This window comes from Bos indicus, chromosome 14 (assembly GCF_029378745.1).
Source record: "Bos indicus isolate NIAB-ARS_2022 breed Sahiwal x Tharparkar chromosome 14, NIAB-ARS_B.indTharparkar_mat_pri_1.0, whole genome shotgun sequence".
Lineage (NCBI taxonomy): Eukaryota > Metazoa > Chordata > Mammalia > Artiodactyla > Bovidae > Bos > Bos indicus.
Window position 1 is genome coordinate 32,027,203 of NC_091773.1, and position 19,303 is coordinate 32,046,505.

Consider the following 19,303-nt stretch of genomic DNA (forward strand, 5'->3'; position numbering starts at 1 on the left):
ATGTTCATTGCAGCACTATTTAAAATAGCTAGGATGTGGAAACGACCCATATGTCCATCAATGGACAAATGGATAAGGAAGATATGGTACATATATACAATGGAATATTACTCAGCCATAAAAAGAAACAATTTTGAGTCAGTTGAACTGAGTTGGATGAACCTAGAGCCTGTTATACCCAGTGAAGTAAGTCAGAAAGTAAAACAAATATCATATATTACTGCATTTATATGGAATCTAGAAAAATGGTATTTATGAATCTGTTTGGAGGGCAGCAGTAGATATGCATACATAGAGACAAGACTTGTAGACACAGTGGGGGAAGGAAAGGGTGAGTTCAATTGAGATAGTAGCTTTGAAACATATACATTACCATGTGTAATATAGATAACTAATGGAAAGTTACTCCATAACACAGGGAGCTCAACCCAGTGCTCTGTGACAACCTAGAGAGGTGGGATGGGGGTGGGGCAGGAAGGAGGTTGAAGAGAGAGGGGATACACACACACACACACTTATGACTGATTCACGTTGTTGTACAACAGAAACCAACACAACATTGTAAAGCAAATGTCATCCAATTAAAAATAAATTTAAAAATACAGTGGCATTAGTCCATGGTCATGTTGTCAACTTGAGTAAATTAAATGAAGGAGCAGGGTAATCAGAATAAGAATACTGTAGGATTTTTTTTTTTTTTTTTTTTTTTTTACTTTTGAAAGAATGTTTCCAACGTATTCCTGTCTTTCCCACAGATTGTATTATTTCTCTTAATGTTTCTGTTATTGAGTTTACTAATTACCAATAGCCACACAAAGGGAGGAAAAAACTGCATACCACCTCTGAAATTTGTATTCCTGAAATGTAATCCATAACTGCATTTGAACATCCTGCCTGGATTATAAGAAGCTTTCTTTCAAAAATCATGCCAGAGAAAGCAAAAGCAAAGTTGCTTCATTGCTTTACAAAGCCTTTAACAGAAAAATGTAAATGCTATTTCCTGCCCCAAACATTTTGACAGATTAAAGTTTTGGTCTCTTCTTCACATTTATCTTTCAATATCATTCAAAATGCTTGTGTGTATCATCAGCTAACTTACTGAGTCACTGGCTGTTTGAGGTTATCCTATTAGATTTTTATTGCCAAGTTACCATAAATTTAGTGGTGCAGTTTTTTACTTTACCATTTCTGTAGGTCAGAAGTGGCTTGGCTTTCTGCTTAGGGTGTCACAGGGCTGCAACTAAGGTGCCAGCTTAAAATGCAGTCTCATCTGGGGTTCAGGATCCTCTTACGTTCTCACCAGTTGATGGTAAAATTTACTTCACTGTGGTTGTAGGACTGAGGTCTCTGTTTTCCTTCTAGTCAACTGTCAAAAACTAGAGACCTCCTGCAGTTCCTTGCTACGTGGCGGCTCTCAGCCTAGATGTTTGATTTCCTCCAGGCCAGCAGGAGTCTTTCTGATTTCCTCTTTTTGCAATCATGTGGGCGAAAGCACTCTGTTTTTAAAGTCTTCATCTGATTAGGTCAGGCCCACCTGAGCAATCTCCCTACTTTAAGATCAACTGGCTTGGTACCCTACTTACATTTGCAAAATCCTTTAAAAGCAGTGCCTAGATTAGTGTTTGATGGAATAGCTGGGAGAAGGTGTGTATATACCAGGGCTAAAAATCTTAAAGATCATCTTAGAATTCTGTCTCTTGTAGCAAGGCTTAAGAGATCCTCTAATGGCACAGTTTCTAATGAAACTCAGAACAAGTAACTCCTGCAGCAAGAATTCTATCATTTATCTTCTTCCTTACAAGTTCCCTAATCCATTAAACCGTCCAGTTGGATGTTGGAACTTGCGAGCTCCTAGGGACCACAGGTGTTCTGGACTCCTGTGGGTCCAGCTGCATGACTTGGGCGGGTACCAAGAAGGATTAAAAGAAGAGAGTGGTCAACTAGAGCACAAAGCTGAGGAGGGAGGTCACACCTGGGCAAGGCAGCAGCCAAGTTCACAACTGAGCAGAGAGAAAGGATAAAGCCTGCCTCATATGAAGTGCAGCTTTTTCCCCATGGAAATTTATGACTCTAGATATGTCACTCAAAGAAAACTAATATTTTTGAGGATATGTTTTAGTTGGAAAAAAATGATAAACTTTCAGACACAGGGCAGTTTTTTTATCCTACAGATCTCTGAAGAGAAAATTGGAAACAAACATCATTAGTTTTTCTTTCACCAAGGCTGTGTCAATTCTCTAAGAGAAACTTTGTCTGTGATCTTACATAAAGCCATTTTTGTTTCTTCAGAGCACAGCGAATTTGCAAGGAAATGTAGGCAGACCATGGTGTTCCGACTTTAATTTTACTCACCTGCATACTGTCCCCTCTCCATCATAATTTTATTTAAATCATGGTTATGCTCTTAATTAACAATTTAATTGGTTGGTGCTTTCTCAATCCAGTTCTCTGGAGGCATGGTTTTCTGTTTAACTTTCTTGTTTTAATTCTTCAGCGAAACCATGAAATTTAATTAGGAAAGTAACCAGCTTTGTAACAGCAGTTCTCTGTCTAATTAGCTATGCTCTGACAGTACCTTCTCAGATTCCATTCAGCATTGCACACACACTTTGCATTTGTTCAGGTTTCAAATGAGGCATTGTGAATTTAGCCTAAGCACATATTCCAATTGTTTTTCATTTTTCCATAAATGCCTGGTTACAGCCAGTGAAAACAGAAAAAGTAACTTAGAGCATTCCTGTGTGCATGAGCTAAGTCACTTCAGTCGGGTCTGACTCTGTACAACCCTATGAACCATAGCCCGCCAGGCTCCTCTGTCCATGGGATTTCTCAGGCAGGGATACTGGAGTGGGTTGCCATGCCCTCCTCCAGGGGATCTTCCTGACTCGGGGATTGAATTTGCATCTCTTAACATCTCCTGCATTGGCAGGTGAGTTCTGTACCACTAGTACCACCTTGGAAGTTCTAAAGCATTTATATATGCTGTTAAACCAAGAGCCATCAAAGCCCAAGATATAGAAACGTTATCTTACTGTGCTTATTCATTTCTATTGCTGCAGAACAAATGACCACAAGCTCAGCTTAAAACAATCCCTATTTATCATCTTACAATTCTATAGGTTGAAAGTCCAGATGCAGCTGGCTGGATTTTTTTCTTGAAGATTTCCCCAAGCAAAGATCAAGGTACAAGCTGGGCTGGAATTTCATCTGGACCTCAGGTTCGTTTTCCAAGCTTGTATGCTTGTGGCAGAATTCTTAATGGTTGTGGGACTGACATCTCCATCTCCGTGCTGCCTATCACTGGGGAGGGCTCTGATGTCCTAGAGGCCACTCTCCTTATCACATGGCTCCCATGTGCGGTTCACAACACAGCAGCTTGATTCTACGCCAGTGGGAGCACTTCTCTGACTTCTTCGTCTGTGAACAGCTGGGGAAAACGCTCTGCTTTTAAGAGGCTTGCCTGGTTAGGTCGGGCCCACCCTGGTACTCTCCCTTCTGCCACATAATACATTATATATCAAGACAATGACTATCTTATCGTATTAACAGGTCCCCCCGCCCCCGCCTCTCCACACACACACTCAGAGGAGGGATTATGCGGGATGTGTACACCATGGGGTAGAAATTGTGGGGCCACCTTAGGATTCTGCCCACCACACTATGCTGCAGGGAAAGAAGGCAACTGAAAGCCTCTGGCAAACTCTCCTCTCTCTCCGTGGAGGCAGTGCACAGGGTGTGCTGAAGAGCTGTTAACAATGGCCCCAATTCTGTCCCGCCAGCTCCACAGGGCATCGGATGGCAGACTGTCACATTCTTTCTTCTCTGCAGGCTGCTTTCTCTGCCTGGCCAGAATTGCCATTTTCAGCAGTGCAAGAGGATCACGGGATGAAATCACATGAATTTAAAAATTACATCAAGTTAACATGACATTTTTGGATAGAAATTTATTTAAGCTCCGGGCCTCAAACTTCAGCCCAATAAAACAATTTATAGGCTGAGCCGTAAGAGTCTTCCAGCAATCACTGAAACTGGAGGTGGTCTTGGTGACCCCCTGACTCAAGGAATAAAGTAGGTAAGAGCATGATATTGATCACATTCTGAGACCAGGCTCCACTGCCCTGCAGACTCAGCTTTAATCCTCTCCATTGTGACTAGGATCAGAGAACACAGACTAGAGTCAGGAGGTGGGCTGACCTGGGCTCTAGAAGGCTTGGCACTGCCTAGATGTGTATTCCAGTTCTGCCCTGTGACCTGGGCAAGTTCCTCAACCTCTATCTGTCTCTCCCAGTTTCTCTGTCTGTTCAGTTCAGTTGCTCAGTCATTCCAACTCTTTGCGACTCCGTGGACTGCAGCATGCCAGGCTTTCCTGTCCATCACCAACTCCTGGAGCCTGCTCAAACTCATGTCCATCGAGTTAGTGATGCCATCCAACCATCTCATCCTCTGTCATCCCTTTCTCCTCCTGCCTTCAATCTTTCCCAGCATCAGGGTCTTTTCCAGTGAGTCAGTTCTTTGCATCAGGTGGCCAAAGTATTGGAGCTTCAGCTTCATCATCAGTTCTTTCAATGAATATTCAGGATTGATTTCCTTTAAACCAGTCAAGATTGACTGGTTTGATATCCTTGCAGTCAAAGGGACTCTCAAGAGTCTTCTCCAACACCACAGTTCAAAAGCATCAATTCTTCAGTGCTCAGCCTTCTTTATGGTCCAACTCTCACATCCATACATGACCACTGGAAAAACCATAGCTTTGACTAGATGGACCTTTGTTGGCCAAGTAATGTCTCTGCTTTTTAATATGCTGTCTAGGTTGGTCATAACACAGCAGTAATAACAATACCCAATTCATTGTGTTGTTGAAATGAGGCAATTCTGGAAAGCACTTAGCACTGTGACCATCACATGGTGACCGTGAGGGGCCGGATGTAATTGTCTGTGACATGGACTCAGAGTATCATCAACACTTGAAATATTAACTCCAACTCCCTCCCCTTCACTCTGCTCCCCTCTTTCCTCACCAGTCCCTTCCCCTAAGCCCCTTCACATCCAAATCATTTCCTTCCCTGGTTTACTCCCTTTCCTTAAGGACCTAATGAAAACAATATACAGGAACGTATTTTTCTGTACGTATTTCTTCTGTATATGATTTTGTGTTTTTCTTAAGTACCAAAAGTCATGACGTGAATGTGCTGTTATCAGGGTCTACCATCTTGTCTGCGCTTAGCATCTTTTGGTTTCATCTACAATGACTGATGAGTTTATGAGGAGTTCCCACAGTTCCCACTGATATAATGCTATTGCTTTTGATAATGGTAAGTGATTATCACATATAGAACTATGCAATTTCATTTTCATAACTCTATAAGGCCTACCAGGTAAATATATTAACAAAATGGGGAAAAAAGTCCTTTGATGAACAATTTTTTCCCCAATATTTGGTTCAGAATATTTGTTCCCTGAAATACTGCACACTAAAATGTAAAGGGGGCTCTTTTGCTTTTCTAGTGATATGTCTGTTACTGCTGCTGCTGCTAAGTCGCGTCAGTCGTGTCTGACTCTGTGTGACCCCATAGATGGCAGCTCACCAGGCTCCCCCGTCCCTGGGATTCTCCAGGCAAGAACACTGGAGTGGGTTGCCATTTCCCTTTTCCAATGCAGGAAAGGGAAAAGTAAAAGTGAAGTTGCTCAGTCGTGTCCGACTCTTCGAGACCCCATGGACTGCAGCCCACCAGGCTCCTCTGTCCATGGGATTTTCCAGGCAAGAGTACTGGAGTGGGGTGCCATTGCCTTCTCCGAGTGATATGTCTACCACACGTCAATGGAGACAGACGCTTCTATTTGAACCTTGCTTTGTTTCACTGCAACTTTTGAGTCCCTGGGGTACTGTTCAGAGAGTGTTCAGGTATTGCTGCTAAAAAATCTATAATGGGGTTGATGATCATATGTGACCAGAGGTAGCTCAATGTCAGTACCCAGAATCAGGGATTCTTTTGAAGGGGAGAGGAGATTTAGGAAATGCCTGGCAAGCTCAGCCTCGTTGGTATTGGAGAAAATCACAAGAGTTTGGAATAAACTCCTGCATCCTCATTCATGAGCCCTTGTCATGAGACTCCAACTTAAATTGGCACTGCCTGTGTAGGAACCATGGATGAGGAGGAAGCAAGCAATCAATAAAAGTTCAAATAAACTTCCTTTGCAAATAAAGTCAGTATCTGAAGGGAAGACGGCAAAGAGAAACATCAAACCAAAAATAAAACACCCCAAATCTGATAATTATACATATCTCCAGAAGCTACCGAATTCATCCTTCCTCTGTCATCCCCCTAACACCATCTCCAGGTAGAACTGTATGCCAGTCCTAGGACACTTGTTTGTCTATCCCACACTGAGGTTAATGAGCTGCCCTGGTAAATACGCTTTGCTTTCCATTAAAATGAAGCTAGAGCACCACAAACTTTATGGGATGCTTCTGTGCTTTGTAGGCTTGGAAAAGAGACCATCAACCCCATTTCTCATCATAACCTTTTAGCTAAAGTTAACACTGAATTATATATAGTAATAGGGAGATGAGAAATCCTCTAACTCTAAAATCCATAGAATTCATCAAAGATTGAATAATCAAAGTCATTCAACCTTTACCAACAGAATCCTCTTATCAGACTCACTGAAACATAGCAAAATTAATTAACTTGAGTTTCTAGCTTATTTTCCTCCGCTCACGTCTGCTTGAAGTTTTAATTAGAAGGAAAGTGTCTACATAATCAGCAAGAAGATTTCAAGGAGGAGAAGCGAAGCTCTGGAAAATTACTAACTAAATTCTCTCATTCGTTAAGAAAACCTTACTGAGCTTCTAATGTTCAAGACACTCATTGAGAACAGAGCAACAAACAAAAATAGACAAGCTCTCTCATGAAGCTTACATTCTACTAAGGGAGATGGAAAATAGACTGGTAAATAGAAAACTGGTCAGATATATACAATTTGGAGTAACCTTAACTGTACGTTCAAGGCACTTCCAGGTTAGCTCTTAGCATTTTTTCCCCATGGCTAAGAGTCCAGTGATTTTTTCCCATGAGTCCAGTGATTCAACCTCAGTCAGCAAAGCCTTGTAAACACATACGAGCATAATGACAAATGAGTGGACACTTGCTTACCTTCAGTTGGTGGCATATTTTCTTCAGTACAAACGCTTCCTCTTCTGTATTGGGAGTAAGTCTTATCACCTTATCACTATAATAAAGGGGAAAAAAATGGTGAGGTATACCCTTTAAAAATAAAGATACAGCCATTTCTATATATATATATATATATTTTTTTTTTTTTAAACTGCCTTTGCATTTAGAAAAAACAGCAAAATATTAGACTGGCCTATAGGAATTTTATTGCATTCTTGGTACTCTGTGATAGTTTTCATCTTTTTTTCCCCTCTGTCTTAAAACTATTAATTTATTTTTTCATCAGTTTTTGAAGATTACAAATTTACACTCAAGCAGAGACAGGTAAAAAAAAAACAGTGACAGTGGCAACAGGACAAGAACTTCCGTGATATCTCAGAGCAGACACTGAGAAGGAAAATTCCCGATGACAGGAAAAAAAAAAAAAGCAACAAAGCCTACTTAAAATTTTTAACTTTATGCTGAAAAGGAACGTGACTTTTGATAAGAGGACCCATGACATCCATACACAGTGGAACATTTCTGATTTGGATTCTTCCCCCATTGAGAACATAAAGATAAGCCCACCTCTAAGGGACACCTTATTTCTTGAGTACACAGCTTACCAACTGGTATGAGAGACCAAACTGGAGGGAACCCCCTGCCCCCATTGTTTGTGGCCATTAAATACCAATGGCTATAAAATTTTTGTTATTTAATTTTTATTTTTTAAAATTATTGATGTATAGTTAATGTACAATGTTGTGTTGGTTTCTGGTGTACAGCTGTCATTCAGTTATATATATATATGTATATATATTTTTCTTTTTCATATTATTTTCCATTATGGTTTGTTATGCAACACTTTGAAAGTGATAAAAACTTAAAATTAATTTTTACAGCCATTAAAAATTTTCCACGGTTAAAATTACATCTGAACAGTCTACACAGATTCTGAATTGCCTAGGAAGAATAGAGGTGTCATGCTTTCCACCAGAGAGCTCTCTGCAGTGGTACTTTTCCCCCAGGTGTGCCAGACATGTATTATCACTTTCTAATTTTGTCATGATGAGCTTGAGAAGCACAGCGCTAGTATATAATAATCACAACTATACATGTATAACCAAATGACTGTGCTGTACACCTGAAACTAACACACTGTAAATCAACTACACTTCAATAAAAAAATTAATTTATCATAGTAAAAAACCCACAACTGTTCAATGAGTTTTTCATGGAGTAGAAACTTACTAAATATTTATTAGCAGATTGGTATAAAGGAGATCATTGAGAATAATTGGCTTCCAGAGGAAATGTAAGGAAAAATGAAGTATAAGAAGAATGAGTATTTTCCATCATCTTCAATGGCATTTTACAATGACTGCAGACAAAATAGAATGTTATCAATACCACATATATAAAGCACAAAACAAAAACTCTAGCAGTTCAGCCACAGCTTCTCTCTCCAGCCTCAAAGTTGTATCAGAAGAAGGATGGAATTTATGAGCTTTTCCATGGTTTTACCACTTAGATGAATTGCAGTCTCAAAGACTAAGTTAAGATGAATATGGAGGACATCAGAGCCCAAGGGAGACTTTGGATTTGTGGGACAGTCATTCTTTAAGGCTGTGTGTCCATTTCCCATAATTTTTACTTTATGCTTTCAAATGACCCTGTTATACCTTCCTTAGGCCTATGAGTTAAAAGACCCCTGGCTTGCTGAGTGATAATTTAGCATGTTGTACACACTCCTACTCAATATGGTTTTGTAGCTTTTGCTTTTGTATGCCTCAAAAACATCATACAGAACAACCTCTTGATACCTGTGTCATAAAGTCCATTTTCCTGGAAAGAATAAAAAAGTAGAAGGAAAGGGGAAAAAAAATCAAGTCACTATAAAAAAAAAAACTTCGAATATGACCTTTGGAATTTAAATGCAATTACACCTTTTCTTTCATTTTTTTTTTTCTATTATACATTTCTCTGACCTTTGTTTTTTCTGGATTCATCATATCCTGGCCTCTCCCACCTGACCCAATATAATTCTTGGCAAAGAACAACTCCAATGGATGATACAGTTGTTTTTTGAGGGATGGATCGCTTGACAGGTTGCTGAAAAACACCTCCATCTGGGGCCGTGTCAGCTCCTCAAGAGTGCAAAGAAAGCAATCTGTAGCTGTTTTACAGCCATGGGAAGTTTTTTTTTTTTTTTTTTTAAGATGATGGATAATTCAACCTGGCAATTGGTTCCTCCTCTGTGAGTACAGGATAAAAGGGGACCACCCCTGGGATTACTAACCCTGAAAGTGATTGTTCAAACCCAGTTTTGTCATTTTTACCACAAGAACTCCACTTCATCTCAGCTTGTAGAAATTTTCAGGTGTGACTTGAGAAATGTGTTTATTACCATTTGATTACTTATCAAAGAACAGAGAATAAGGAAAGCTATTTCGCAAAGCCCATGAAATGTCATACTTTTTTGTAAGCTCATAAATTATATTGGTAACTAGCCAGTAACCAAAACCCAACAGCTCTTTATTCAGCATGTAAGACCAGTGCCTCCCAAGTGCCCCATTTGTTTTACCAAACAGAAAGCTTATTCTCCCTAGATCCGTTAGCTAGTCTTTTTCAAAGTGGTAAACAATAATTCTTGGACTGCAAGGAGATCAAACCAGTCAATCCTAAAGGAAATCAACCCTAAATATTCATTGGAAGGACGGATGCTGAAGCTGAAGTTCCAATACTCTGGCCATCTGACAAAGAGCTTCTCATTGGAAAAGACCCTGATGCTGGGAAAGACTGAAAGCAAAAAAAGAAGGGAGCAGCAGAGGATGAGATGGTTAGATAGCATCACCAACTCAATGGACATGAGTTTGAGCAAACTCTGAGAGATAGTGAAGGGCAGGAGAGCCTGTGTGTGCTGCAGTCCATGGGGTTGCAAAGACTCAGACATGACTTAGCAACTAAACAAAACCTGCAAAACAAAAATTCAGGACCACAAACAGGAAAGTTTCAGGAAGTCAAGTAGCTACTGAAATTAGGAAAACTAGCTGTGCACAACTATCAGAGAAGATGAACCGAGGCTTCCTTCATAAAGTGAAAGTGTTAGTGTCTCAGTCATGTCTGACTTTGTGACCCCATGGACTGTAGCTGCCAGGCTCCTCTACCCATGGGATTCTCCAGGCAAGAATACTGGAGTAGGTTGCCCTTCCCTTCTCCAGATTTTCCCAATCCTTTATAATGTATCAGTTTTTTTTTCAACCACTAGGTGGCAACATCATTTTAAGGCCCCTTGGGATTAAAATGAGAGAATCAAAGGTCTGAATGCGGGTTAAGGTTAGAAGCATGAGTGGGCAACCAGCTACACATACATATGGGCACTTGTAAGTCAGAGATTTCTAACTCAGCCTATATAAAGTTTCCAGAGAGATTGCACAGATGTTTTTAATTACAGTTTAAGGATGTAGTATAGACAACAGGTAAGTAATCTCCCAATATTTATTAGTATGCATTCACTAATGCTATACTGATGTTCTGTCCCTTTGTCTTACAGGGCAAATGAGGTTTTTTTGTAATGTTAGCATCAAGTCTGGTTGTAAATTTGATGACTAATTCTTATGTACCATGCGTGCATGCTAAATTGCTTCAGTTGTGTCCAACTCTTCACAACCCTGTGGACTGTAGCCCACCAGGTTCCTCAGTCCATAGGATTCTCCAGGCAAGAATACTGGAATGTATACTATGCCCTCCTCCAGGGGATCTTCCTGACCCCAGGGAGTGAACCTGCGTCTCTTATGTCTCCTGCATTGGCAGACAGGTTCTTTACCACTAGCACCACCTAGGAAGCCCTTATGAACCATAGCAACCATATGAATAAGAATAAATAAACTTAATTGATTTAAAAACTATTATAACCTAGAGGGGTGGGATGGGTTGGGAGGTGGGAGGGAGGTTCAAGAGGGAGGGGACATATGTATAACTATGGCTGATTCATGTTGATGTATGACAGAAACCCATACAACATTGTAAAGCAATTATCTTTTGATTAAAAATTAATTAAAAAGAAACTATTACTGAATGTTTAATGAGATACTAAGTGAAGCCAAACAGAAAGACAAATATACTGCTTATATGCAGAATCCAAAAAAAAGGATACAAATGAACTAATTTACAAAACAGAAATAGACTCACAGACACAGAGAACAGATTTATGATTACCAAAGGGGAAAAGGGTGGGATAAATTAGAAGATTGGGATTAACATCTACACACTATAATATGTAAAATAGATAACCAACAAGGACCTGCCATCAAGCACAAGATACTCAACGTCTTGGGCTTCCCTTGTGATTTGGCTGGTAAAGAACCCACATGCAATGTGGGAGACCTGGGTTTGATCCCTGGGCTGGGAAGATCCCCTGGAGAAGTGATAGGCTACGCACTCCAGCATTCTTGCCTGGAGAATTCCATGGACTGTATAGCCAATGGGGTCTCAAAGAGTCAGATGACACTGAGTGACTTTCACTCAATGTCTTGCAGTAACCTTTAATGGAAGAGAATATAAAAAATGCGTGTATGTGCATAACTAAATCACTTCACTATACACCTGAAACTAATACAATATTGTAAATCAACTACATTTTAATAAAAAATTTTAAAAATGTCTAGTGAGAATATAATCTTAGAGAAGAGAATTCAGAAAGAGATTCCCATCTCAAACTTGTTACCATCAGTCTGGGTGTCAGGGTCCTTGTTGCAGGAGTGGGGGATGAACTTCTAGTTGCCTTTTCATTATATTTTAAAATTAAGTTTAATTATATATACATTTAAAATTTTTTGAAGTATGGTTGACTTACATTATATTATTTTCAGGTGCACAACATAGCGATTCAATTTTTTATATAGATGACACACCAAAGTTACAGAATATCGACTGTCTTCCCTGTGTTGTGTATCTCTGTGACCCATTTATAACTAGAAGTCTTTTTTAAACCCCTTCACTTGCTTCTCCCCTCTGCCCCACCTCTCTCATTTATAACCACTAGCTTGTTCTCTGTATCTATGAGTCTATTTCTGTTTCATTTGTTCACTGGTCTTGTTGTTTGGAGAATCCCATGGATGGAGGAGCCTGGTGGGGTACAGTCCACGGGTCGCAAAGAGTTGGACACAACTGAGCGACTTCACTTTCACTTCACTTGTTTTAAGTCACACATATAAGTCTCCTACAAGTTGCAATGCAGGAGACCCAGGTTTGATCCCTGGGTCAGAAAGATCCCCTGGAGAGAGCGGATGGCAACCCATTCCAGTGTTCTTGCCAGAAGAATCCCCATGGACAGAGTAGCCTGGTGGGCTTCAATCCATGGGGTCACAAAGAGTCAGACATGACTGGGCAACTAGGCGCACAGGCACAGAAGTGAAAACATATAGCATTTGTCTTTCTCTGACTTTTGTCACAAAGCAAAATAACAAAGAGTATATTGTTTGAGTTCAGTGCCTGCCGTAGTCATTGCTATGCCTTGATCACACCACAACTATAGAAGAACATCTGTTTATGTCAATTTGGGACTTCCCAGGTGGCTCAGTGGTAAAGAATCTGCCTGACAATGCAGGAGATGCAGGGTTTAATCCTGGGGTCAGGAAGATCCCCTGGAGAAGGAAATGGCAACCCACTCCAGTATTCTTGCCTGGAGAATCCCACCGGCAGAGGAGCCTGGTGGGTTACAACCCATAGGGTCACAAAAGAGTTAGACATGACTTAGCAACTAAACAACAACAAATGGATGATTTGAGAGTCCTTTTCCTCAGCCTCTTTTTGAAAGACACAGATGTGAAGCTCCAGATTTTTCCTCTGTTTCCTGGCATGACCTTTCACAATTAATGCTTACATCAAACTCTACATTTCCTTGTAAGTTAACAGAGCTAGTATATGAATCCATGTTTATAAAAATCAAAATATTACAGAGGTACCTCTCATACCCACTTCCCTAGGAGACCAAAACCTTCCTCAATTTCTTCCAGCTGAGTGGAAAGTTTTTCTAGATGCTTTGAGGTTATCTGCTTTATACACACTTGCTTCTAGAACCCCATTCCTGTCCCACTGCTGGCATTAGAACCCCATCCTCAGTTTGAGGGCCCCATTTCAAAGTCCTGACTCCCAGACTACAATGCATCAGTTTTTCTTTCCATTTCAGCTTTGGTTTTTCTTTTCCCTCAAATGTTTGGCACCTGTAAGTTTTCTCTTTTTTTCTTTCTCCAAAGCTCAGTTATCCACTAACTGATAGGGCAGTAGCATCATGCACTCTGAGGGCAAGTTGCCAACATCACCTGTGTGGCCTTAGGCAAGGTTCTTAACTTCTCTGTGTCTCAGTCCTTCTCTCAGTGGATTGGGGAGAATTGCACTTAATTCATGGGCTACTCAATGAGTAGGGTTAAAGGAGCATTCAAGTCAAGTGCTTAGAGTAATACCTGACATATAGTCAGATATCGGAGAAGGCAATGGCAACCCACTCCTGTACTCTTGCCTGAAAAATCCCATGGACGGAGGAGCCTGGTAGGCTGCAGTCCATGGGCTCACTAAGAGTCGGATACGACTAAGCGACTTCACTTTCACTTTTCACTTTCATGCATTGGAGAAGGAAATGGCAACCCACTCCAGTGTTCTTGCCTGGAGAATCCCAGGGACAGGGGAGCCTGGTGGGCTGCTGTCTATGGGGTCACACAGAGTCGGATACAACTGAAGCAACTTAGCAGCAGAAGCAGCATAGTCAGATATTATAGATGTTTGATATTATTATTACATTTTGGCATTTTCCCACTTTATCTAGTATTAATACTTTGAGAGTTCCTCACGCATCCTTCCTTCATATTCTCTCCTGTCCTAATCTGTTGAGCGGAAGAATGAATAAGTTTCTCAAGAAGAAACGGCTTGAAGCAGGCCTTCGGGGGGCCTCAGAATGTGTGACCTGTCTGCAGTCTCCCTTCCAGCTGTCTTTTTCTTGGTAACTGCTTCCCTGGGGACCATACCTAACTTGACACCTAACTTAAAGACAGTCTGTGGATGGTAGTGTGGAATGACAAGTGAGTCCTGCCCAGCTGGGCTCCCTCTACCGCCAGTGGCAACAGGTGATCAGCTGACACAGTCAGATCCTGTCATGGGGAGTTTGAGCTTGAGACCTAGAGAACAGAGGATCAGTTAGCTTGCAGGGTCTGGAGCAGGGCACTGGACTCAGAACTGCCGAGTGACCAAAGTCATCAAGCAGGAAGCTCCGGACACAGCCCTTCATGATGATCATTTGGTTTCAGGACCTGTGTTAGAAGCAGTTCCCCTCCTTTTGTGTTTCCTTATGATAAACTTCTGGGCTTCCCCGGTGGCACTAGTGTTAAAGAACCCGCCTGCCAGTGCAGGAGACATAAGAGCCACAGGTTCGATCCCTGGTCGGGCAGATCCCCTGGAGGACGGCAGGGCCACCCACTCCAGTTTCTTGTTTGCCTGGAGAATCCCATGGACAGAGGAGCCTGGCGGGCTACAGTCCATAGGGTTGCAAAGAGCTGGGCATGATTGAAGTGACTTAGCAAGCATGATAAACTTCTATCATCTGATGTATCTGGAACATGTCTTTTCTAAACCTAATAAATGCACCAGTATTAAGAACACAAACTCCAGTAATTCAGTTTTTCATTCCTGTCTCTAAGTCACTGAATTTATCTTTTCTGATCCAGTTCCCTCTCATTCAGGGAAGAAAAAAGACTAAGGTTGGATTCCAATCTGGGCTTCTCCACTTGACCAAGCTGTATAAACATTTAGAGCCAACAATACCTGATCCTTAATTGGGGAAACACTAAAATTTTGTCACATAAGGTTTTTGTGAGAATTTTTCTTTTTTCTTTTTAAAAAAATTATTTATTTTTAATTGGAGGATAATTGCTTTACAATGTTGTGCTGGTTTCTGCATTACATCAGCATGAATCAGCCATGGGTATTCATATATCCCCTCCCTCTTGAACCTCCCTCCCCCACCTCTAGGTTTCCACAGCGTGCCAGGCTGAGCTCCCTGTGTTATAAGCAAATTCCCACTGGCTATCCATTTCAAGGATATGTGGTAAGGTATATGTCTCAAAGTTCCTTTCTTGATTCCTCCCAGCCTCTCCTTCCCCGACTGTGTCTACAAGTCTGTTCTCTATGTCTGCATCTCTACTGCTGACCTGCAAATAGGGTCATCAGTACCATTCTTCTAGCTTCCATATATATGTGTTAATATATGATATTTGTATAACAGACTCTAGGTTCATCCACCTCAACAGAACCGACTCAAATTCATTTCTTTTTATGGCTGAGTAATATTCCATTGTGTGTGTGTGTGTGTGTATATATATATATATACACACACACACATACTGCAACTTCTTTATGCACTCATCTGTTGATGGACATCTGGGTTGCTTCCACACCCTGGCTACTGTGAATAGTGCTGCAGTGACACTGCGGTACATGCATCTTTTACAACTGTGGTTGTAAAATTTCATTTGACCACACTTTTTAAAAGTTATGTTATATGCCAGGCCGGAGAAGGCAATGGCACCCCACTCCAGTACTCTTGCCTGGAGAATCCCAGGGACGGGGAGCCTGGTGGGCTGCCATCTCTGGGGTCACACAGAGTCGGACATGACTGAAGTGACAGCATAGCATATGCCAGGCACAGTGCTGGGTGCTATGGATACAACAGTTCCTACCATGATGGGCTTATACTCATAGTCCTGGAGAGAAACACCTGTCTGAGAAACACCTAACTTCTCACAGCCTTTCAGTGCATAGCTGCTGCTGCTAAGTCGCTTCAGTCGTGTCCGACTCCCCATCAGGCTCCCCCGTCCCTGGGGATCTCCAGGCAAGAACACTGGAGTGGGTTGCCATTTCCTACTCCAATGCATGAAAGTGAAAGTGAAAGTGAAAGTGAAGTCGCTCAGTTGTGCCTGACTCTTAGTGACCCCATGGACTGCAGCCTACCAGGCTCCTCTGTTCATGGGGTTTTCCAGGCAAGAGTACTGGAGTGGGGTGCCATTGTTTTCTCCGTCAGTGCATAGTAGCTACTATTATTACCTCTACAGAAAAATATTTTTCTCACCCTTTCAAACTTAAAGGGCTGAAATAGGTTGCTTTTCCAAGTGTGTTTCACTGTAAGTATCAGAAGCAACCCATGACTTAGTTGTGTGTATTTTTAACTTTCTTTGGTTATTGGTAGTGTTTTTATTTCTTAACATTTTCACATGTATTTGAATCTAATCATTGATCAGTTTCTCTGTTTGGGACTATTTCCTCTCTTCTCATTGGCATCTGAAACACACATATGGATAGTCTCATTATTTTCTACAACCATGATTTATATATAATGAAGAGGGAAAATTTCATAGTCTTGTAGTAATGGCTTCTTTATTGGTACAAGCTACCCATGTTCAGTTTTTTAATAAAGGCAATTTACCAGATGTGGAAAAGGGCTTCTAATGTGGCCCTTCACAAGGTATTAGATAAGATGAGTGTAGTGGATGTTTTTGATTGCCCCTCCTAAATCTATTTCCCCTCTTTAAACCCTAACAGAACTGACTTGCTCAGATAAACACCCCCATCCCCATATCAGGAATGAGTCTTGTCAGCCAATTAGAGCTTGGATATCCCTTGCAGCTTTTGTTAGTCTGGAGGTCTGGAGATGGCCACGTGCTATAAATGGACTCAATCAGGTTTACGGGAAGGACTGATATTCCAAGGTTTAAGGGAAAATAAGATCCATTCTGTTGTTGGGCATAAACAATGTGTAACCCTGCTTGCCGTGGCAGCATAATTAAGAAGAGAGTGAACTTTGGGGTGAATCAGATTCTTTGGACCATTGGATAGAGAGACAGAAAACCCAGGTCTTTAATGATCTTAGAGAATCAACCAACTTTCAAGCTTGTTCTGCCTCCGGACTTCCTGTTATATAGCGTAAAATTTATAGTGTAACATTTTTCTTTATTCTGTAGGCCAGTTTGAGTCATCTGCTTGTAACCAAAAGCATGCTGCACAATAACAGTGATTTTACTTATGGCTCTTTGTAAGAATTATATAAGGAAAACCAATGGAATAATTACATTTAATGTTATTTAACAGTAAACACTCATCTCACACACTAGCAAAGTAATGCTCACAATTCTCCAAGCTAGGCTTCAACAGTATGTGAACCATGAACTTCCAGATGTTCAGGCTGGATTTAGAAAAGGCAGAGGAACCAGAGATTGAATTGCCAACATCCGTTGGATCATCAAAAAAGCAAGAAATTTCCAGAAAAACACCTACTTTTCCTTTATTGACTATGCCAAATCCTTTGACTGTGTGGATCACCACAAACTGTGGAAAATTCTTAAAGAGATGGGAATACCAGACCACTTGACCTGCCTCTTGAGAAATCTGTATGCAGGTCAGGAAGCAACAGTTAGAACTGGACATGGAACAACAGACTGGTTCCAAATAGAAAAAGGAGTACGTCAAGGCTGTATATTGTCACCCTGCTTATTTAACTTCTATGCAGAGTACATTATGAGAAATGCTGGGCTGGAGGAAGGACAGGCTGAAATCAAGATTGCCGGGAGACATATCAATAACCTCAGATATGTAGATGACACCACCCTTATGGCAGAAAGTGAAGAGGAACTAAAGAGCCTCTTGATGAAAGTGAAAGAGGAGAGTGAAAAAGTTGGCTTAAAACTCAACATTCAGAAAACTTAGATCATGGCATCTGGTCCCATCACTTCAGGAAAAATAGATGGCAAAACAATGTCAACAGTGACAGACTTTATTTTTGGGCACTCCAAAATCACTGCAGATGGTGACTGCAGCCATGAAATGAAAAGACACTTGCTCCCTGGAAGAAGCTATGACCAACCTAGACAGGATATTAAAAAGCAGAGACTTGACTTTACCAACAAAGGTCCATCTAGTCAAAGCTATGTAGTCATGTATGGATGTGAGAGTTGGACTGTAAAGAAAGCTGAGCACTGAAGAATTGATGCTTTTGAACTGTGGTGTTGGAAAAGACTCTTGAGAGTCCCTTGGACTGCAAGGAGATACAACCAGTCCATTCTAAAGGAAATTGGTCCTGAAAATTCACTGGAAGGACTGATGCTGAAGCTGAAACTCCAATATGTTGACCACCTCATGCGAAGAACTGACTCATTAGAAAAGACCCTGATGCTGGGAAAGATTGAAGGCAGGAAGAGAAGGGGACAACAGAGGATGAGATGGTTGGGTGGCATCACCAACGTGATGGACATGAGTTTGACTAGGCTCCAGGGGTTGGCGATGGACAGGGAGACCTGGTGTGCTACGGTCCATGGGGTGGCAAAGAGTTGGACACGACTGAGCAGCTGAACCGAACTGAACTGTAAACAGGTGGCGCTAGTGGTAAAGAACCCATCTGCCAATGCAGGAGCCGTATGACTTGGGTTTGATCCCTGCGGGAATATCCCCTGGAGGAGGGCATGGCATCCCCCTCCAGTATTCTTGCCTGGAGAATCCCCATGGACAGAGGAGCCTGGTTGGCTACAGAGAGTCACATAGAATCAGACACAACTGAAGTGACTTAACATGCACACAATAGTAAACAACATATTTCACATGTGGGAAAACACATATTGATATTCTTTCTTTCCTCCCTGAATACCGTTCTCTAAAACACCCGTTTAATTTTGATGGCAGCTTAAAAAAACTGTGTGTGTTTTCAAAAGGGGAGATATACTCAATAGCTAAGACTCATCTTTCATTTGCAAGAAAAATAGGACAGTTTAAAATATTTGCTGAATTTTCTGAAAGCTTGTATCTTGTGGAAGAATGAATAATAGGCTGTTCACTTATTGAACAACAACAAAAAAAACCCCTCATGCCCAAGGACAAAGAAGTCTATTAAGTAATCCCATCTAGAAAAATTAATGTTCACATGTAGATTCTATATTAGAGAGGTCTCAGAGCTGTATTTCCCTTGTTGAAAGATTGTGTTTTGATGCACATGAAAAATTTCATTAAAAAGCAATAAATAAGAGGCAACTTGGCAGAGAATACTCAAGAGAGCTAAATGGAGTCTCCCTTCTTTGGTCATAGTTTATAGTTGCAATATAAAGTACTCAGAACAT

At 41.1% G+C, this 19,303-nt stretch overlaps 1 protein-coding gene and 1 long non-coding RNA gene across 5 annotated transcripts in view; one reads left to right on the forward strand and one right to left on the reverse strand.

The window, feature by feature from the left end:
• CPA6 (carboxypeptidase A6) overlaps positions 1-19,303 on the reverse strand; it is a 297,362-nt gene that overhangs the window by 157,534 nt on the left and 120,525 nt on the right. The window contains exon 2 of the mRNA XM_070802635.1: positions 7,155-7,230. Coding sequence (XP_070658736.1) covers positions 7,155-7,230 — 76 coding nt within the window. The remainder of the gene's footprint in view (positions 1-7,154; positions 7,231-19,303) is intronic.
• The window catches only part of LOC139186908 (uncharacterized), a 314,423-nt gene that overhangs the window by 154,998 nt on the left and 140,122 nt on the right, over positions 1-19,303 (forward strand). For 2 of the 4 annotated variants that reach the window (XR_011570592.1, XR_011570591.1), the window contains 2 exons: positions 3,120-3,218; positions 3,829-4,072. This is a non-coding gene — a long non-coding RNA (uncharacterized lncRNA). The remainder of the gene's footprint in view (positions 1-3,119; positions 3,219-3,828; positions 4,073-19,303) is intronic. The other 2 variants (XR_011570594.1, XR_011570593.1) reach the window with 1 other exon arrangement.